Source organism: Podarcis muralis, chromosome 11 (assembly GCF_964188315.1).
Source record: "Podarcis muralis chromosome 11, rPodMur119.hap1.1, whole genome shotgun sequence".
NCBI classification, from domain to species: domain Eukaryota; kingdom Metazoa; phylum Chordata; class Lepidosauria; order Squamata; family Lacertidae; genus Podarcis; species Podarcis muralis.
Genome location: NC_135665.1, coordinates 66,147,314 through 66,168,673, shown reverse-complemented (window position 1 = coordinate 66,168,673; position 21,360 = coordinate 66,147,314). Strand labels below are relative to the sequence as shown.

The 21,360-nt window shown below is 52.7% G+C and overlaps 1 protein-coding gene across 9 annotated transcripts in view; it reads right to left on the bottom strand.

Annotated features, from left to right (window-relative positions):
- UNC13B (unc-13 homolog B) overlaps positions 1 to 21,360 on the bottom strand; it is a 158,258-nt gene that overhangs the window by 17,213 nt on the left and 119,685 nt on the right. For 8 of the 9 annotated variants that reach the window (XM_028748795.2, XM_077936599.1, XM_028748802.2 and 5 more), the window contains 10 exons: positions 20,928 to 20,996; positions 18,995 to 19,084; positions 17,675 to 17,809; positions 16,919 to 17,052; positions 16,338 to 16,423; positions 10,258 to 10,384; positions 4,496 to 4,592; positions 3,646 to 3,789; positions 3,350 to 3,427; positions 2,365 to 2,442 (listed from right to left, as the gene is read on the bottom strand). In XM_028748795.2, the coding sequence (XP_028604628.2) occupies positions 2,365 to 2,442; positions 3,350 to 3,427; positions 3,646 to 3,789; positions 4,496 to 4,592; positions 10,258 to 10,384; positions 16,338 to 16,423; positions 16,919 to 17,052; positions 17,675 to 17,809; positions 18,995 to 19,084; positions 20,928 to 20,996 (1,038 nt within the window). Of the gene's footprint in view, positions 1 to 406; positions 1,647 to 2,364; positions 2,443 to 3,349; positions 3,428 to 3,645; positions 3,790 to 4,495; positions 4,593 to 10,257; positions 10,385 to 16,337; positions 16,424 to 16,918; positions 17,053 to 17,674; positions 17,810 to 18,994; positions 19,085 to 20,927; positions 20,997 to 21,360 lie in introns of those variants that run through there. The other variant, XM_077936598.1, reaches the window with a different exon arrangement.

Here is a 21,360-nt window from a genome sequence, read left to right as displayed (position 1 = left end):
GCAAGAAGCGGCAACCGGGTGCTTATGTGCACTGCTGTTTGCTCCAATTCAGCAGTAAAGAGTGGGTTTTCATGGGGAAACCTCTGGAGCAGGCATAGGCAAACTCGGCCCTCAGGATGTTTTGGGACTACAACTTCCATCATCCTTGACCACTGGTCCTGTTAGCGAGGGATGATGGGAGTTGTAGTCCCAAAACATCTGGAGGGTTGAGTTTGCCTATGGCTGCTCTGGAGCAAGAAAAAAAAGTGCTCAGACATAAAACTTTAAAATGCAGACGGTGCCGGAAAAGTGTGGAGGAAAGGAAAATGTGGGTAAGCTCAGAAAGAGACAGGCAGGCAGGCAGACGGCCCAGTCCCCCCACCCCCATTCTCCTCTCCGCCCACCCACCCCCTGCAAAAAACTGGGAAATGCCTGATGGAGGTCCATGGATGCTGGACCAATTGGGCCATTGGTCTGATCCAGCAGGCTATTCCCATGTTCCCTCAGTCTCAACTGCATGGAGACTCACAACAAAAGGGTCAACACACTCACAGACGACAAGCTAGATAAGGTCATCAATGACTATGACTACACTGATTCCTGGAAGGCAAGTTCCTGTAAGTGCAGGATTTGCTTTCATTTGGCAAGCCTTCCCGCTGCAGAAGACCTAGAGAAAAAGCAGCAGGTGACTCATGGGAAACTCTAGATAAGCTGGGAAGGGCTTTGGAGAGGGAAGGGTGAAGCTCTGCACTAAAATGAGCAGCAAATGTTTCTAGCTATTTGTTCAGCTGACTAAATCCAAAAGCGGGAGAGCTACGTTATCTCAGTGGCCGACACTCGCTAGCCGGGCTGAGGAACAGGATTCAGAGTCCCTGCACGGCACACAGACAAAGGCAAGAGGGACTGAGAATCTGCACAGAGCAGAACTCGGAATGGAGGCTCCAAGGGGAAACCGCTTAAGGCGCTTCAGGGACACCAAGGCCTCTTCCTAGCAGCAGTGCTGGAGACCAAAGTTGGCCAGAGGGAGCAAGAGAGACCCCATGGATGGCAACACTTTGCCCAAGGCGGCCTCTGTCATCACTTCCCATTCCATGATTTTTCCTAAGGATCTTTTGCACAGCTCTGAGCTGCTTCTTGACATGCTGCCAGGGAGAAGCCACCCCATGCCACGGTGCCACCATGGAGTTCACTGCCACGTGCAGAGCCTGCATCTATTCAGGATCTAGGGCAGAGCTTTCCAAACTTTCCATGTTGGTGACACACTTTTTGGACAGGCATCATTTCATGACACAGTAATTCGGTTTTACAAGTAAACCGGAGGTTGAACTAACCCCTCACCAGCCCCGGGAGGAGCGCGGGGAGCATTCGCACCACACACCTACATTCTGCAGCCGACACACTAGCGTGTCGCGACACACAGTCTAGAAAGCTCTGATCTAGGAAGTCACAGCTAAGGAGGGAGTGTCTTAAGGCCAAGAGTAAGCAATATGGATTCTAACAGCCTTAGGATTCCTCGGTTCAGGATTCTGATTCTGATTCTGTTCCTTTTCCTGTTCCTGTTCCTGATTCTGTTCCTGATTCTCATCCTGATTCTGAGTCTCATCCTGATTTTGATTTTGATTTTGATCCTGGTCCTTCTCCTTCTCCTTCTCTTCCACATTCTCAGTCTTGGAAATCAAGGGAAAGACAGAGACAGACAGGCAAAGGTTAGACCAAGCATTCTCACAGCCTTGCAGAAAATCTCACGGCTTGAATCAGTGATGGAGGGGGGAAATCCTGCCTCCACTTAAGGACAACAGGTGTTTAAGGCTTGGAAGGCACCAGGCAACACAGCTGTATCCACACAGGCCCAGCAAGTATCCAGAATAATGAGAAAGGGCACACACAGTCTGTTCAGCTGCAAAGGATGACCCAAAGCCAATTGTAGCAGCTGGAAGAAGCACATTTTCAAACCAGACTCATTCAGCAAAGTCTTTACACATCTGCATCTCAGCTTTCAGCAACCCAGCTTCACTCAAGTTGGCCGCCACATGGCGAACCGATGGGGTGAATGTTTCAGGCCATTTCACATCCATACGAAGCCTTTAGAAACTCAAGAGTTAGGAAACGTGTTCAACGAAGGCCGTGATCTCATCTTCCCTCCCTTCTCTGACTATGACAGGAGTAGCCAACATGTCTGTCCATCTCTCCCCCCCTTCTGACTATTAGCCTTCTGGCTGGGCCTGGTGGGAATTATAGTTCACCACTTTGGCTCTTGGTAGTGCATGATGCAATCAGTGGCAGGCCTGCTAGCTACCCGTTTCCCCAGCCACAAAATCCCATCCCCGACCAGCTGATGAGGCAGTGCTGAGCCCCACGCCCCAAAGGGCTCCTCCGAGCTCTTACCTCCTTGGCCCCCATGGCTTCAAACATCTTCTCCAACTGCACCCTCAGCTGCTGGATGTTGTTCATCAGAATGCAGGGCTGAGAAGGAGGAGAAAACACCAAAGACGGGTTACTGGTGAGACAATCAAATGCTAAGGCCACCGACTCTCTCTGCGCAAAGCCTTCAGGGCCACACACAGGTGAGGAAGCCAGGACTGGATGGAGGAAGACATTTCTCCCTTAGGCAGGAAGCCAGTTCTGCAAATTCAGTAGCTCAGCCAGCAGGAAGTGAACTGATCTCTCTCTCCCCGCCGGTTTCCGAGAAGCCCAGTTGATGTTTGGAGCTGGAAGACCAACTGGCAGAGAGTCCTGGACTGAGAAACAAGTGAAATGGCTGGAGTGCCATACCCACCCCCACCCCAGGACCCTCCCATCACTATCAGGAGTTGGAGAGAGGGAGGGGAGGGTCAAGGGGAACATTTTGTCAAGGCAGGAAGAGCACTAGCTCCCGGGGAACCAATGAACGAACAAGCACCACGTTCGGGGACGGGAAGCGCCTCTCATTTTGTGACCCTTCTGTGAGCGAAGGCTGAGCAACTTTCCACTCCTAAGCAGCAGAAAAGGGTTACGAGGCACTTCCTGCCTTGAGAACCAGGCTGCAAAAAGTGCACTCCAAGAACGCCCGTCGGTCTACAGACAACAATTTTAATATTTAAATGCCACCCACCTGACTGGGTTGCCACAGCCACTCTGGGTGGCTTCTGGCAATCAATACACACACACACACACACACACACGCACACACACACACACTAAACAAATCTTGCAAATTAAGCAAGGGCCCCTGACTAAGTTGGTATCCGAGCCATCTGTGCAACGAGGTCTTGGGAGGGCAGCTATCTGTCCAAAGGCGCCTGGCCTTGAGGATATGGCTAAGAAGAGAGGGGCACGTCTTCTCCCCGTTTGTCCTCTGCATTCCCCACCCCAACCAGGCAGAAGGACTCACCACTTTCTCCTTAGAGCAGTAGGCCTGGAAACTCCGGGAGACGATGTCTGCGTACTGCATCAGCACCTTCCCGATGGTCTGCAAGGAGACCAGAAATGTTACCCGCCTCGTTCTGAGCGGCGCAAGAGAAACATTTAATGGTTTGTCACAGCTGAATTTCATCTAGTTAAGTCGGCCAGAGGTTTCGTTTTGGCAACAAGCCACTAACAAATGCTGCTGTTGACTGTGATGATAATTGCACCCCTTTCCCCCGGAGAACGAGGCTCCTAGAGATCCCGTGGGAGGAGAGGCATCACCTTGGCAAAGCGCCGCATGTAGCAGGCCAGGATGGCCGGGTCGGGGCATTCCAGCTTCTTGATGATTTCAAAACTCTGGTTGAGCTGGGTGAAGACATCCACCACGGAGCAGGAGAAGAGAGCATGCTCAGATGTCTGCTGGAACTGAATGCAAACAAGAAACACGCAGTGTGAAGAAAGACCGGGATAGCTCAGTTGGTACAGCATGAGAATCTTAATTTCAGGGTCATGGGTTCCAGGGTCAATGCAGGGCAAAAGATTCCTGCATTGCAGAGGGTTGGACTGGAGGACCCTCGGGGTCTCTTCCAACTCCACGATTCTGTGATTCTACCTGGTGCCTTTGAGTTCAGGCCAGCCTTTTACCATGTGAATTTCAATCTGCGTTAGCATTTTAACTTTTTGTATGCTTTGTAATTTTTTTCTGGGTTTTCTTGTTTTACGTTTTGGTAAACTGCTTTGAGGTTTTGCTTTGTTTTTACAATCAAGCAGTGTATATACTTTATGAAATAAACGAATAAAACAAATAGTTGCTCACTTACTGAATTGATGTAACACTTTTCTGTTTTCAACCAAGCTTTCCACAATCTTGAAGGATACCCGTTGGCTTCCTTATTTATTAAGTTTATACACGGCAGGGCGGCAAAACTCACAAGCCATACAACAATTCAAGCATTGGACGACAGCACTGCTGTCCAATAACCCAATAACAGCCTCATTATATCAATGCCAAATTATAATACAATTCCTAATAACGATCATTCAAATACCAAATTATACAATTTAGGTGCCCCCCCCATGGTAGAATTGATGGTTTGATGATTTACTATATTTCTGTGTTCCAAAACCTTACCCCATCCTTCTTATCTCTCTCCAGAGCTCCATGCAAAAATTCCAGGGACACGTCTTCGTTCTCATCCAGCCACTGCATCACAAACTGCTCAAACCACCTGCGTTGGGGAGGGAAGGAAGACCACAGCATTTGAGTTTGCAAAGCCCTTCCCCACCAGCCGGCCGCTCTGGGGCCAAACTTGGCCCCCAGCATTGGAAGGAGACAGAATATCCACAGGCCCTTGCCCCCCTCTCTTTCCCCCTCCCTCCTTCATTTCATGTCCTCTGCCTTGTAGCACTGCAAACTGCAGGGAAGGAAATTACAGGGATTTGCATGACTTCCAGTGAATGAAGGGAGAATCCTGCTCTTGACTAAACACCCAAGGAAGGGGGCAGGGACCCAAGGTCTGGATGTGGCCCCTTGGGCTGTGGGCGTTCTGAGTGTGCCTCACATGTCCCAGGTATTTCTGAAACACTGACTGCACGTCTTCTTTGCCACAGCCAAGGCTATCACAGCATCCCCCGAGGCCCAGAATAGATGTAAGAGATGGGATATTGGGAAAGTGACAGAGCTGCAGATTGCAGAAAGTTATGGCGAGGCAGACAAAAGACCAGTTGGGGGGAAATTGGTCTCCATTTATGTCTCCATTTATACCCTAATGAGAGCTGATGCAGCGAGAGGTCTCTCTCCCGAGGCAGAATCTCTTTCAGAGAAAGAAGGACAGCTTGCCATTATTCCCTCCAAGTGTGGAGAACAGAGTGACTGGCCTTCGGGTTGCTTCACTCGTTTTACCTAAATGCTGGATGATTGAATCGTTCTGTTTAGGTGCATGTCAACTAGATGGCTTCTCTCCCAAGCTTGTGTTTGTGTGTCTTCTTGCGGCAGATGACACTGCTCTGGTAAGCAGTCGAGGGAAGGCACAGCCCCCCCCCCCCGCCTGCCCAGACCCAAAATCACCCTAAACTCTGTTCACATGGGCTGGGTTGCCCTGGGCTGCTGCTCACCCCTCCCAGTCCAGGCAGTGCTTTTCAGGACCGGTTCTTTGTCAACCGGGACTGCCTGAAGTTCAGACAGCAGCCAGGGCAGAGGCATCTTCAGGCCCCGGAGGCAGAACAAGCCACGGAAGAGGCCAGGGGGCTCTTCGTCCCCAGGAGAACAGAAACACCCGCCTGGCGCTGGGAGGCTGCTGTCTGCCTGCTTGCGTTCGTGCGGAGCCAGAGCCCGCCTCTGTCTAGAAACCCGGCTGAAACACAAGGTGCTTGCAAACAAGGGAAGGGGAGTCAACAAAGCAGCACATTGTGCGATCTTCGCAGCTGATTACGACCCTCTCCAAACCCGCAGCTGAGTTTATACAAACGGCGCTAATTATGGGGTGCTTAAATTTGCAAAGAAAGTGAGAGACACTACGGAGGGAGCGAGAGCAAAGCCCAGAGCATGCCGGGAAGCCTGAAATAACCCTTCACACTTCAGAATAGAAAGGCACAGCCTACCCGATGCTGGGAATTGTAATTGGCATGGTGTTAAAAAGCTGGCATCGGCCCATCCGCACCGCAGCCAGCAAGTTTCCAGCAAGTTGCAAGCGCCACAAAGCTCTGTTTGAATGCACACACGGCAGGGTATTTTGCAGTTGAGACATTTCACAAGAATCTGAGAAATTTGATTGCACACAAAAGTGGTCCAGGAATTAGGCACCCCGCATTGGGGCTACGAGACACTCACGCCCCAAAAATTCTGAGGCACAACGAAGTTTCCTATTGAGACCTTCTATGCAACCCTTTAACATGTGCTGATGGCAGTAGTAACCCTATGTTTCCAGAGCGCCAGAATATGGTACCTGTGACTCCCCCCTCGCCCTCACTCAGGAGGGCAGCCTTGTCAAAGCACATTGCCCATCTTTGTCTAGCAAGGACACTCAAGCAATGACGTCTTCAGGACTGGGACTGGGAGAACTATTTTGCCCACAGGGCAAAGATGCTTGTGCAGTTCCTGGGAGGTACTTGAGCCGTGATTAGGACCCAGAGCCAGCAGACCCTCAAACAATGCAAGAGTCCCATCCGGAGTGGACAGGAACAGCCACGTCAGGCCAGCAGGGGGCTGGAGACTCCCATGGCAGAGGCAGCTGGAAACCTCCAGAGCTGGGAGAGGCCAGGGAGTCTTCATGGAGGAGCGCAAGGCCTGCCGGAGGGTAAGAAGGAAGGCTGGGGAATCTCTGGCACCTTGGGGAAAAGCGTAAGCATCTTAAGAGTTGCTTAAGCGCTGTGATCATAGAGTCATGGATTTGCAGACTTGGAAGGGACACCCAAGGAACATCTAGGCAAACCCACAGCAATGCAGGAATCACAGTGAAGAATCCCTGACTGACAGGTGGCCATCCAACCTCTGTTTGGAAACCGCCAATGAAAGAGAGCCCATCGCCTTCCGAGGGAGTCTGTTCCACCGCTGAACAGCTCTCACCATCAGAAACTTCTTCCTGATGTTTAGTTGGAATCTCTTCTTGGAACTTGAGGCCATTGGTTCATGTCCTCCCCTCTGGAGAAGCAGAAAACAAGGCTGCTCCATCTTCCAGGAGGCAGCCCTTGAGATACTGGAAGACGGCTCTCGTTTCACCTCTCATTCTTCTCTTCCCACTCCCTCCACCGCTCCTGCTAAGGCTAGGGAGGCCTCTGCTGAGCCAGAAGATTATCAGGGGCTGGTGCCACCTGCTAAGGCAGTCAAGAGCAAGGCCAGCCTTTCTCGGCAGCGCTGAACACTCCCTGCGGTGCCGAGGAAAGGAATGCGCAGCTGCAAGTGAGGAGATGCCGGGGTTGGGAGGAAGGCTCTGACGTCCCACAGGCAAAGCGAGTTCTCTGCCTGTTTGAACACGGAGGCTGGAAGGAAGGGAAGCGAAACTGGGCGCTCTTGCCCAACACCTTCCCCCTACTCTTTGAACCAACTGGAGTCTGCCAGCAGTGGGCAACGACGCCATCACATGTTATTTTTCCATCTCTTGCCCACGCAGAGCCCCGCTTCCAACAGTGATGAGGCTCCGGTTTGCCTTAAGTTGTTTGCTGACATTTGGAGAGAAAGCCAAAGCAGGGAAGTGTTAATATCGTCCAAATTTGATGGCGATGCAGATTATTAGGAAAGCAAGTGACTCAGCAAACGCACATCATCAAACCCGGGATCCTGCCAGGGCTGCCGCCAAGAGGCAAGGCAAGGCAGGGCGTTGGAAGAGGCAGGAGGGGTCTGCAAACAGCCCCTGGGCTGAAATATGAGCCTGGCCCAGCGGCAGAGAACTGCCATGGCAACAGTCCAGAGGGCAGCCAAGATCTCACTGGCTCTCAGTGCGCCCTCTGCTTAGTAATGCTTAGCATTTAGATCCGTTCTCCATCCGCAGATGGCAGGTGGCTGACTAACAGCCCAATTCGCCGCACAGCCAAGGCAAAGCAGGTGACTTGGGCCAATTTAGAGCCAGGTTCCTTGCCATCCAAGCACTCGGTGGGTGCCGCCTTCTCCTGGCTTTCTCGGTGGGGAGGCCTAGGCAAGTCTGGTGCACAGGGAGACAGCTCAGAAATGCGGATTTGTTATCCTCCTGAAAGCGACTGAATCATCCTTGGCGCTGGGCTCAGAGTCGGGGCTGTGTGTGGTGGAAGCCGGCAGCGGAGATTCTCATGTGGGCTAGAAACAGGAAGCATGGAATTGGCTTGGGGAAGGGGGTAATTAGCCCTTAATAATGAGCAGGACGGAACGCCCGCCATCTCTTCTATGTGATCCGAACACTCTGCCTTTCACAGCTCAGAAACACAGAGGCACAGTGTGGCTGCCGATCCTGGCGTCTGATTCACACTCCGGAACACTTCCTTCTTCACACTGTTTTGCAGGACCAGGACCAGGGAGCCAACGCCTGGCTGCACCCAAGAGGTCCAGAGCATGCCGGGATTCTGCTGAGAGGCTACTGCTGGTGGCTGTGAGGGCTCCAAAGGCACTTTCCACAAGACCAGAAAGGTCTGGAACCACAGTTAACCAGGCAGCATATCACACGTGACAGCCTTCTTTTGTTCAGGACAAGGCCAGGAAGGTGGAGGCCAGAAGGAAGCCTTGCTCCAGCCCACGAGAGACTCAGGAGGTACTTTGGACCCCAGTCAGGTCCAGGTTCTGCTCTAATCCACAGCCTGAAACTTCGCAGCTACAGGAGCAATTCAGCCCCAGAATCAGATGCCAAGAGACCCTGCTGCATTTGATTTCTGGAGCTTTGCCAAGAAGTGCTGGCAGACATCCAACAAGGATGCTAACTGAGCAAACTTCTTCCTGCTTTTGCAATCTCCCTCCCCTTTCTATGGCCTAGGATGGCAGACAAGGAACGGCAAGGCTGCATGCATCCGCCCTGCTTCTGACACTGCTAGCGCCCAGGGGCAGGTCTCTCCCCCTTTGCAAATATGAAGGGCTGCAGTTCAATGGCAGAGCACATGCGCTGCATGAACAAGGGCCCAGGCTCCAGGCTCAGGAGCTACAGGCACGGCTGGGATGGACTCCTGCCAGAAAGCCTGGGCAGCTGCTGCCAGTCAGAATCAACATCACTAAGCTAGATGGACCAAGGGTCTGATCTGGCCTTTTATAAGCAGGACTGGGGAACCTTTTTGAGCGGTGCAAAAGGAAGTCTGGATGAGCCCTTGGAGAAAAGTGGGAGGGGCTGGCAAGGGCCTTTGTGGCTCCCCCCTCAAGAGAGAAACTGGAGACCTAAAAGAGAAAGGGGGAGAACCGAACTGCAAGTCACTCTCTTCTGCCTTGGTCAGACCCCACCGGGAATACTGCGCTCAGTTCTGGGCACCACAGTTTAAGCAGGATGCTGACAAGCTGGAAGGTCTGCAGAGGAGAGTGACCAAGACCATCAAGGGTCTGGAAACCAAGCCTGATGAGGAACGGTTGACGGAGCTGGGGATGTTTAGCCTGGAAAAGAGGAGACTGAGAGGAGATATGAGAGCCGTCTTCAAATATCTCACGGGCTGCCACATGGAGGATGGAGGGTGCTTGTTTTCTCCTGCCCTGGAGGGCAGGACTCGAACCCATGGCTTCAAGTTACAAGAAAGGAGATTCCGACTAAACATCAGGAAGAACTTTCTGACAGTAAGAGCTGCTCGACAGGGGAACGGACTCCCTCCTTCCTTGGAGGTTTTGAAGCAGAGCTTGGATGGCCATTGGGTAGGGATTCTTTAGCTGAGATTCCTGCATTGCAGGGGTTGGGCTAGATGGCCCTTGGGTCCCTCCCAATTCTATGATTCCATTACTCTACGCCAGCTCTTCCTCTGTGGGGCCAGAGGCAACATCTGCTGCCAGAGCTGCCCCCTCAGCCTTCAGGAGAGGGGCTAAGCAAGGACAGACAGCTCCGGCTTCTCCTACCAGCTCAGAGCCCTCTGGCAGCCTTTGGAACTTCTTTTGTGATGCTGGGCTGAGCCCTCTAAAGTTTCTTCTTGAATGGGGTGGCGGTGAACAAACGCCAACAGAAATGTGTGTCGCGTTGGACAACCGAAAGAGTAAGTGGCAGAGACCAGCCTTTCCGGGAGGGAACCCCACACCTCAGAAAGGCCTCCCTTTTAACCTGGGGAGGCAGCATCCTGCTCCACGTACCCATAAGACGAAGGAGGCAGGAGGCAGTCAGGAAAGGGCACTGTGAGCCACACAGCAGAATCCTCCGGAGGACTTAAGGCGCCTCCGCTTTCCGAAGAGGGGAGGCAGTGGCACAGGGGTGGCAAGGGGTGTGTGCCTTGCAAGGGAGCCGGAGGTCCCAGGGTGAGCCAGGTACTTACGCAGGGTACTCAGGTATTTTCCCGGCGAAGGCTGGCAGGCCGCAGACATACTCGTTGTAGAGCCACTTCACTTTGAAGTGCAAGTTCATGTAGTCGGCGCTTTTGCACAGCCGGTGCTTCTCGTGTTCTGTGAGGAAGGAGGAGAGAGAGGAGGGAGGGAGAAGGAACGAGAATGCTGTCAGGTGAGTAATTCAATCGGCTCCTTTCCCAGCAACCTGCCACAAAAACAGGAGCCTCCGCACATCCGCAGGGCAGAACGCTGCATGTCCAAAACCCATGAAATCCCCGCAACCTGGGATTCTGCTAACGATCGCAGGGTATGGTAGTTCATCCCATTGGGGCCCGGAGCTGATTTTCCACACAGCACTTCAAAAATAGAAGGGAAGTTTCCTGTTGCCATGGCAATGAGAGGAGAACAGCTTCTTAGGGCTGGTCCTCCTCCTAAGATGCTCCACATCTCCTAGAGCTGGAAGCACAAGGCAAATCCCTAGAAACAAAAGCAGCCCCCAGTGCTAGAGAGTCTTCTGGAGGGCCCTCTGCCCCCCGTCTCACACAAGCCAGCCCAGTCCTTGGGCGAACCAGAAGGAGTTGGGGGAGGCCGCACTGGGTTTGGCCTCCTGGATTTCCAGGCTCCTCCAGCCTCTCTAAAACGAGCTTCACAATCCCGCACATGCAGCTTCCTGAACCAGCCAGGAGAAGCATTTGCCTGCTCCACAGAGGTCGCCAGGTCCGGTTCGAAAGGCATGAAGCAGCCGCCTTGCTGAAGCTGGGCAGCTCTGGGTCGGGTCTGGTGCTGGATGGGAGACCAGCGGGGAACCCCGTGACTTTGCCTCGAGTTCCATCGTGGAGGAAAAGAAGGATACAGATCTAAAAGTTTAAGACAGCTTGCTCTGCCCGCCTGCCCAGGTGACAAGAGAGACACTTCCCACAAGGCCATTGGGGCGCATGATGCCTCCATCTTGCCCCAGGTCAGTCGTCTCCAGCCTTCTCGCCTCAAGCACAGATTTCTCCTCTTCTCTTTTTCCAAAGTCCCTCCTGTCCACCCCCTTCTCTGGCAGACAGCTGGGTGCTCTCCAAGTTGAGTGGCACCTTTTGCCAAGAAGTGACCCACACGCTGCAACCACAAGGCCCAGGCAGCTTCTGCTCTCCTCGCTGAAGGCCAGTGGCTCCTGGGCTCCCCCCCCCCCCAGGTGAAACGGACCTCCCCCAATCTTCTGCATGAGCTCAGGACAGCAGCATGGGGGGGGGGGTCCTGGCCTGCCTCCCATCCAAGCGCAGGCCAAGCCCAGGAGGCCAGCAGCAGCCTTTAGACTCGATGGCACATCCGAGGCATGGACAGATCTAACCAGCTAACTCTTTTAAGCTACCTGAGGATCTGCAGGTCCTAACTGTGTGGCTGAAGCCATTGCTTGCAAACAACAGTCCCCGCTTCCCTCCCAGGGGCAGAGCTGTGCATTCTCTGGGCAATGAGGGGCAGCAGGATGTGCCACCATCCTCTGGCGCTGATGACCCTGGCCAGGGCGCCCCCCTCGGGAAGCGTCAATGTCCTGGAATCCCCAGCAGCAGGTCGTTTGCCAGGCATTTGCAAGGCTGGTCTAAGATCCCGAAAGCCCCCAGGCGAAAGGGGCTTTATTGAAAGCAAGTGCAGAGCAATTCTGTGTCCCACTTCAGACAGCAGGAGGGTTTTATTAGCACTCAAGGAGGGCAAGGGCCAGTAATTAAGACTTATTGGGGGAGAGAAAGAGAAAGAAAGGAGGTCACCTGGATACCCATTTAAGCCTGAAGACGCGAGGAGATCCCCAGACATTTGGTAAGAGGAAGCCGCCTTCCTGAAAGCAAGAGGTCTTCTGCTACAGAATAATTGTAGGACCAATGTACCATATTTTTCCGTGTATAAGACTAGGTTTCCCCCCTAAAAAATAATTTCCAAAATGTGGGGGGCGTCTTATACACATATAGCTCTCTCCCCATTTTCTTAAGTCGGAGTTCCCCAAAATAGGGGGCGTTTTATACATGGGGGCGTCTTATAGACGGAAAAATAGGGTAAATTCCATCACTAGCCTCAGTCTCATTTTAAATTAATCAGGTTTAAGTAATTGGAACAAATCCCCTGCCCACCTTTTCCTGTTCTGCCAACACCAACCAGTGTCACACATCAGAAGGAACGCCCCACAGCATGGAGGGCATTCCCAAGACCCCTTGAGGGAATTCCCAGCAGCTGAAGAAGACCTTTGCATTCCTCCCCACACCTTAGGCTCAGGACACCTTACTGCTCAGGACCACAAGACTTCTGAAGAGAACAGGAAACACTCAGGCTCTTTGTCTCCTCTGTGTGTGTGATGATGATGAAGAAGAAGAGTTTGGATTTGATACCCCGCCTTTCACTCCCCTTCAGGAGTCTCAAAGCAGCTCACAATCTCCTTTCCCTTCCTCCCCCACAACAAACCCTCTGTGAGGTGAGTGAGGCTGAGAAACTTCAGAGAAGTGTGACTGGCCCAAGATCACCCAGCAGCTGCATGTGGAGGAGCGGAGACGCGAACCCGGTTCCCCAGATTATGAGTCCACCGCTCTTAACCACTACACCACACTGGCTCTTCGAGGCTCCCTGTGGGTTTTTCCTGGGCTCAGGCCTCTTGCTGTCTGGCTCTCCCAGCCCATCTTAAGACTTCAGGACACGGAGAGAGAAGGGCCAGGAGAGACGAGACTTGGAAGCTAACGCAGGGCCTTCAGCTTTTGGCACCTTCGCTTCCAGAATGTTTCCATGACACTTGCCTCAACGCAAAAAACGCCAACTATCCTGGTGGAAACTTTTCTAACCTTGGGCTGCCTAATTCCTTTAAAATTGCTGGTAAATGCCACTGAGCCCCACTTAATAATATCCAGGGCAAACAGAGCCAATGGGAGGGCGTTCCACAGGGCGGGTGCCACCACCGAGAAGGCCCTCTGCCTGGTTCCCTGTAACCTTGCTTCTCGCAGTGAGGGAACCGCCAGAAGGCCCTCGGAGCTGGATCTCAGTGTCCGGGCAGAACGATGGGGGCGGAGACGCTCCTTCAGGTATACTGGACTGAAGCCATTTAGGGCTTTAAAGGTCAGCTCCAACGCTTTGAATTGTGATCGGAAATGAAAACACAAAACCAGGACAGCTTCGCATGGACACTGCCAAGCAGTGGCGCTCTCCCAGTGAGGCTCTCTGGAAGGAGGGGGGCCAGGAGAAGGCCCTACAGTGCCTGGCACCTGAGAAGAAGCTGGGAGGGAAAGCGCACTCAGAGCAGAGGAGCAGCAGCAGGCGGGGTTTTCTGCAGGGGGGAGCGACACACACACAAGCTGCTTCCTGCCGCCACTAGCCTGCCATGGAAAGGGGCTCAGGCAGACGTGTCTGCTCTGCAAACTAAGCATCACTTTGGGGTTTGTGATCTATGCACAGCCTGGGAGGGGGATGGGAACCTGCTAAACTAGAATAAAGTCAGGGAGAAAGAAAAAAGGCTCTTACCGCCCTGGAAGAGGACCATGCGGATGCGAAATATAGGTGGGGCTTTGGACAGAGAAAAGGTAGGAGTGAACCAACCACCAATGTTCACACAGCCCTCCCTGACCCCCAACTCCAAAAAGCTGCCAATCCTCCTGTCTATCCATGTCAGAAGCGGAGCAAGGCGAGAGGGCTCCCGGCCAGAGAAAGAGAAAGCACTCTATATGAGGCCTCCGGTTGGCTCCCATCCTCACCAGGAATCGCTCCTCTAGGGAGAGATGCTCAGAAGGACCCTTCACGTCTTTATGATTATTATTTAAATTTCTACGCTGCCCTTCGTTCGAGGATGACAGGGCTGTTTGCAAAATAGAAGCACAAGACAAACCGAAAGCATACCCGCCCCCCAGTTTAAAGGGCTACAGATTGTTTCTGCAAGAAGAGGGATGTTTTTGCCTGGCATCTAAAGATAGGTACCAGGTGAGCATCCCTGGAGAGAGCACCCCATAAGTGGGGAGCCACCGCAGAAAAGGCCCCGTTCTCATGTTGCCACCCTCTGGATCTCTCCCTTCACGTTCTACATCTGTTAACATGGAAGACCACACGGGGGTGGGGGGTGGGAGGCTATGTGCTATTATTCTCACTATGGAGAGGAAAGGTCTTTAGCCGAACATTCAGAAGGGTCACCACAGGGAAGGCTCTTACCACGTGATGCCTTGAGGGTGCTCATTCTATCCAGAACTTAAGAGATGAGCAAGGGGGTGAGACAAAAAGCACACACAGGCCAGACATTATTAGGAGCCCAGGGGGAAGAGGCTTAGCCCACCAAAACACAGGAGATGGAAGAGTCACACTTGTGCTCCTAAGGAAGAGCTCCACTTCGCAGCAGAACTGCAGCAGAGGGAGGACAAAATCCCAGGAGTGTGTGTGTGCGTGTCACTCCTGCTCTTCGAGGTGTCAGAACCAATTCGATGCTAATTACCTGAAGGGACATCTTGAAACACAGATCACATCCCCTGTGCCTATTAGCCATGATCAAAATGCATCATGCTCAAACCCAGAGCATTGAAAAGGGAGCAAAGGCAGCAACGGCTTTAAAGGTTGAAAAATCAAATCCACAGAAGGACGCTTCATCATGGCCCCTTTCCCCCTCTCCTCCCCCCCCCCCATTGTGTTTTGCATAAACAGGAGCTGGAGGCCTGGGATAATTATTACTCAAATGAGCGTGCATGTTGCCAGGATATCGCAGGGTGGGGAGGAGTAACTAATGGCAGGATCCATGCCATGTATTCTTCCTGCTGGTTTGATCCCTCACCTTGAGCAAGCTAGCCTCAGATGCCCGGATTTTTCTAATGCTCTGATCATTTAAGGTAACAACCAGAGTAGGAATGCCACCCCTAAATGCTCCCCAGAGACTAGTGGCTCATTTAGGTGGCAAACAGAGTTAGGAGTGGGGAGTTTGCAGTGGGTCAGTGGTCAGCCCTGTCTGGCCAGCTCTGCAAGCCTCCTCCAGGCACTGGAGCTCAGGAGAGGCTGGTTCTGTTCCCAGCCAAAGCTGGCTGTGCAGGATGTGGCTGATCCCCCTTCCTGTCTCCCCAGATGGCTGTGCAGAGAGGAGCAACCAACAGGACTCTCCGACCATCGCGACGGCCCCAGCCCCACCTCAAGCACGGCTTCAATCTAAAAAAGCATACATTTAAAAAAAAGCATGTCGTATATATAAAACGAGAGGGGCAAAGAAAAAGTGGACATCAGCAACAGGTCTGGGGCAGAGGTGGGGGCAAGCAGCCCTCTACCCTGCCCCACATCCCAGGATGCCAAAGAGCAGGAGAAGCAGAGACCCAAGACGAAGGTCCACAGAAACATGCCATGAACTGTGGGTCACCCTCTTTGCCCACAGCGCAAATCAAGGGGAGCAGGGAGTTCGTGTCCTCCAGCTGCATGAATTCGGGGGCTAAGGGCAGAGAGATGCTGCCCTCTGTCCAGGGGGAGAGAGAATGGGAAGGTGATTGTGCCCAGAGAGGACAGAGCCAGCGGCTGCTCTTAGAGCTTGGCAGCTTCTCGCCTGGTGCAGGAGGAAGGCCAGTCCTCAGTCTCCTGATGGGGCGAAGGATGCCAAGCTCCATTCCAAGAAGCGACAGCAGTGCTGAGCTGGCAGAGCAGCGCTGGCAAGGCTTCCTTGGATGGCCTCAGAAACTCCCCCGGGAGCTTTTGGCAGCTCCTGCAGAACACGGCACAGAGCTCAGGGATTCCGGCTGCAGCATCATGGAGAAGTAATTTGATTAGAGGACAGCCGGCCTTTGCAAGGCTTTGACCCAAGCGGAACGTGACTGGTCAGTTGCCGAGCAAGAAGCTGGAAGGCACAGCCCATGGGAGCCTCGCTGGAGCAGGGCAGGGAAAGCTCCCATGTCATTTATGGCTGGTTGGGAGCCTCAACAGGAGCCTCCTGGAAATCAAAAGGCACTGAAAGCCGCCGCTCCAGCCCACTGCCGGCCCCTGGCAAATGTGCTCATCAGCAGGGAGCAAGGACTTCCTTCAAAACACCTGGGCCAAAGGCCAGGAGCCGCTTTTGCAAAACCCTCTGCAGCAGTAAGGAATGCCAAGACCAGCCACCTACCTTCCATGGCGTATTTCATATCCTGAGCAAAGAGGTTCCACATGACTTCGGCGCTGATCTTCCCAACAGCCAGCTCCTGAGGAAACCTAAAGGGAAGGGAAGATCCCTGACGGTGGATCGCTCTCAGAAGACGCTGCCAAGAAGGATTCTGCAGGATCCCGTAACCTTTGGCCAATGAGGTCCGTCTCCCGAATTACCACAAATTCCTGGATTGAGTGAGAGTCCCCTGGGCTACATCCCGCCCTTCTTGCTCCCTTGACAACCTTGCTGTGTTATTCACTTGCCCTACGCACGCAGCCCCTCCCCCAGCCCCGCTTAGACCTAACATCCACACAGAGCTCGGGGGGGGGGGGGGAGCAGAGAAAAAGGCACCTGGAAGGCCAGCCCAAAGAGGAGCTGCTCTCACCCCACTCGTCAGGAGAGTATTTGAGCTCTAACGCTGCAGGGGTGTGAGTGGGAACACCATCGAAAGAGTGTCACCCCGAAAAGACAGACAGAAAGGCAGAAAAGACAGGCAGGCGAAGCGAATCCGGCCGGCTCACGGAGTCTGCTTCCGGCAGCAAAGCAAGAGGGGCTCTTACTGGTTGAGGACGGGGGCATAGGAGTTCTTGTCCTCTTCGACGATGGAGACAATGAGGGTGATGAGCTTGGGCCAGAAGTCCAGGTTCTTGATGCTGGGGCCTTGCTCCTCGGGAGGCACGTCCTGAGCTTTGTTCTAGAGGAAAAGCAAAGGGCACCAGATGGGCAACTGGGCCAGGGCCAGGGCCTGCGCCTTCTGCCAGAGCGCAAGAGGAAAGCCGGGCACCCATAGCAAAAAAATTGTGGGTTCCTGGGCCCACTGGGCTCCCTGGAGATGGTGCCGCTGCTCTCCAAATTTCTCCTTTTCAGAACTCTGCAGCTGAGATCTGGGCTTCCTTCTTCCTTCTCCCTCCCACCCTCTGGGTCGTGCTTCTTAAGCTTCATCCAGTCTGCTTTTCATGCTGCATTTCTAGGCACAGGCCAGGGCTTTAAAGCTCTTTGTGTGCCTCCCCCCCCCCCCCCGGGCACTTTCTAGGGGAAAACCCCGTGTTTTGCCGCTGAATCGGAGCAATGATAACTGGTTTTTCTGTGGGTTGCCATTTGCTCCGATTCAGCGGTAAAAGACGGGTTTTCCTGGGGCGAGCGCTAGCAGGGGATGCTCTGACGCTGAGCTTTAAAGCGTGGACTGAGCCTGGAACGTGTGCCACAAAGGGAAGCCTGGGCCTAAGGGCAGAGACACTCTGACCCCTTACTAAGCCACTCTGGGAGGGCTTTCCAGCTGAAGTGGAAGACAAATGCTATTGTCACCCTCGACTCACAGGGTCTGTCTGGTATTCGCGGCTGTACAAATCCTGGCAGTTGTTGAAGATGTACTCGTACGTCGAGTTGAGGCAGGCTTTGACACAATCCTTCACCACCTGACTGGCGCGAGGAGGGCTCTGCAATTCCTGGACCTGGAAAGGAAGGCAGGAGAGGGTGGGAGGGAGAGAGAAGCTGCAAGTGCCACAAGTCGCGCTGCCTCTGAGGCTGTCAGTCAGATCGCCAAGGCTTTGTTGCCTACAAAGGGTGTTAGAAACCTGCTGCTCTGGAGAATGCACAGGACCCCCGCAGCTTTAAAAACCGGAGTTTTTGGAAGAGGGAAAACCGTAGATGCAGCTTCTCAGAACAAAAGAGGAAAACACCATTACAGAACATTTATTCTGAATTTCTGCAGCAGTCAAAACCAACTCAGACACCTGGCCTGAAAAAGAACTTGACAGCACAGGTATTGATGTTCCAGGAGCAGAATAAGCCTGTTTGTTCAGATAAAACAAACAGGTGTGCCTGCCGCTTCCTGCACCAGTAATAGCTTTACGGGTGTCAGAAATCATCACTTGGCTTCCCCGTTAGCTGGAAAAGCACAAAGGCAGATTTCATTACCAATCAGCAGCCTTCACTGTGAATAATGGGCTTCTTGTTCCTGTAAAATGAATTGTTTTGTTCCAGTACTTAACTTTGTTTCCAGGGATATTTACAAATAAACAGCATTTAATTAATTGGCAAATGAATAAGGCTGTCAGATAAGCACACGGGAAAGTTCATAGCCACATCAGTGAGCGAGATGCGATAACAACTCAGTTGGGACCTGCAGCAGAATCTCCACTTGCTGGAAGGATGGAGGAGAGATCTTGCATTCGGAGGCAAAGGCTGACCTCTCCTTGGACTAGGAGGCTGAAGGCTTCTCCACACTTCACATTTCTCCGCTCTTTCCAGGCACAGTCTGCATTTTAAAGCTCCATGTCTGAGGAGCACCCTTTTTTGCTCCGGAGCTTTGCCCATGAAAAACCTACTCTTTGAAGCTCAACTGGAGCAAATGGCAATCTGCAGAAAACCCGAACTGCTGTTTGCTCCAACTGAGCATTAAAGAGTGAGTTTTTGCAGAGAAAGCGTCAGGGCAAAAAACCCTCATGCCTGGAGCTTTTAAGCACAGAGCTGTGCCTGGACAGAGCAGGGCAAAAGGACAAGTCCATAGAATGGATAGTCTGAGAGTGCTTTTCTCGAACTCCTCCCCAGAGAAAGAGAGGAGGAGGAGGAGGTCTCTGCCAGAGAGGGAGGGCTTGGCTTTGCCCAGGAGCAGCCACCAGGAGGAAGACACCTACCTTCATTCTGAAAAAGGTGATGCTGGTCAGCAGGTCCACGGTAGATTTCAAGTCCTGCAGGCGGTCTCGGCTGCTGGCCGGAAAGTTGTTCTGTTGGCAGAAAAACCAACCCCCTTCTAAAAACCGGAAAAAGGTGAGCATGGCTCAAACACCCAGGACAAACACCCAGCTCAGTGGCCCAAACAGGCAGCAGCACAGGAGGCTCTTCCGAAGGTGGAGAACCTGTGATCCTCCAGGTGTTTTGGGGACTTCCCATCACTGCTGACTACTGGTTTTGGTGGCTGGTGCTGATGGGAGCTTCACACCGCTTAGAAGACCACATCCCTGCATGAGTCTAACCTGACAGGAAAAACTGGTTATAGCAAAACGAGACTGGGATGAGGGGCGGCAGGGAGGGGCACAAGGAAGGGAGACTTCCCCCTCAGTGCAGGATGTCCCTGGTCACAACAATGCTACCAATTCACCCAACAGCCACATGCTTGGTCCACTCTGTGTTAATGCATCCTCAGAACGATAAACGTCAAGGAAACAGATTGGATGCTTCCTTTTAAAAGTTGGCTGTGAGCAAGAGCCAAGGCAACAAGGAAGAAACCTCTCTGGATGCTTCTGGCCCTGCTGGCTTCTGAGCCGGAGCTGCCCTCCCTCCTTGTTGACGTTTCCAGGGCAGAAGACACCTTTAATTAATGTGGAAGGGCTTCGCTCCCCAAGACAAAACGTCAGCTGCACTTTGGGGACAATCAATTAGGAGCCCATTTATGCAACAGAGTCTTATCATTACAAATTAGATCTAATTACATTTCACTGCAGCTCACACTAGGCTACTATTTTTGGCAGCAGAATGAACCGGCATCTCATCCAAGGATTAGATATTCCCCCCCCCCCACCATAACGAGCGGTATTATTCTACAATGTATAATTACACCATTCCCAAAGGCCATTTCCTCGCGCTGTTTCTAGCCAATGGTGGTGCACATTCTTTTTTGTTTATTGCTATGCAAAACCCCAAACTGCAAAAATGAAACTGAAACTCTCAACATCGTCACCACGTGCCGAACTGGCTGTATACCAAGGCAGAGCAGCTCTCTCTGCTTGATCGCAAGGAGGAGAAACTCCCTGCCATGCTCTGCATTGCTATAGCAATAATAATGGGAATAGAGGCTATCCAAAACACGATAAAGACCCAATCTAGGTATCACAGTCCTCCTAAGGTCACCTTTAAGGGGATAAAGAGAAAATAATTGGCAAAGAGGCTTGCTTTAGTTGATGCCATTCAGCTGAGCCCAGTGGAAACATCCGTCAAGGGATCCTAACTAAGAGCCATCAAAACTGAATCCTGAGTGTTACAGGCTGGCCTTTCCTGGCAGGGGTGCAGTGATGCTGGATTTGTCTGGGCAGACGCGTTGACCATGGTTCATAGTGCAGAAGCTGCAGGCAAGAGCGCGGCTCCCCTCCCCACCCCGTCTTTTGGAGAAGGCGCTATCAAGCCGGCGAGAGCTGCAAAGCCTGTTCCCAATCTTTGCTAATTTAGATGGGAGCACGACAACTCTGCAAAAGGTCACTATTACACTCCATTTTTAAATTCTGAAGTGTCCTCCTCCCACAGGAGGATTTCTGAGTTGGAAAGTGGAAGGACAACTCCCCACCCACCCAGCCTTTGTCTGCTCAGACATTTCTTACCCTTGGTTTATTTTTAAAAAAGCAGAAAGGACTAGCAGGACTCCACTCAGTGGGAGCCAGGAAGCCCCTGCCTCAGTCAAAAACCCGAGACAAGCCTCTCTCGCCCTCCCAGGCCAACAAGGGGATAATCAGGCTGGCCTACTTTACAGCACAGCAGTGAGGATTACAGACGTAATGAATGCGAGGCACTTGCAGGCTCAGGAGGGGGGTTCAGGAGTGCCGAGAACTATTCACAGTCTCTCTGTGTGGCTCTTACCCGGTACATGGACAGGTCGATGCGGAGGGAATTGTGCAGCTGGTCCAGAAGTTTAACAAATCGCTCTTTCTGTGTGCAGGAGGAGAAGAGGATGTGTTACAGGGGTGGCCAAAAAGTGGTCCTTACCTATTTCCAGGCCTAAAGGGGAGTTCCCCTTCTGGGGTACATTTCTCTCCCCCCGCAAAAGGGCCACTCATTCCTACAGTCTGTCGGGACACACAAACAGAGTGAAAAGGTTTGCATCCATTGAAGCAGCGGGTGCAGAATCGTTTTCCGTCCGAGGGCTGCAACCTCCCAGGGTCGCCATGACAGGGGCAAAAGTGAGCAGACCACATTCGGACAGCAGGCTGCAAAAGGCTAAGATGCTTTTTCTGAAAACACTTTGCTCCACCTTCCATTCAGGCAAGCGAGAGGCACCCTCACACTTCAAGGG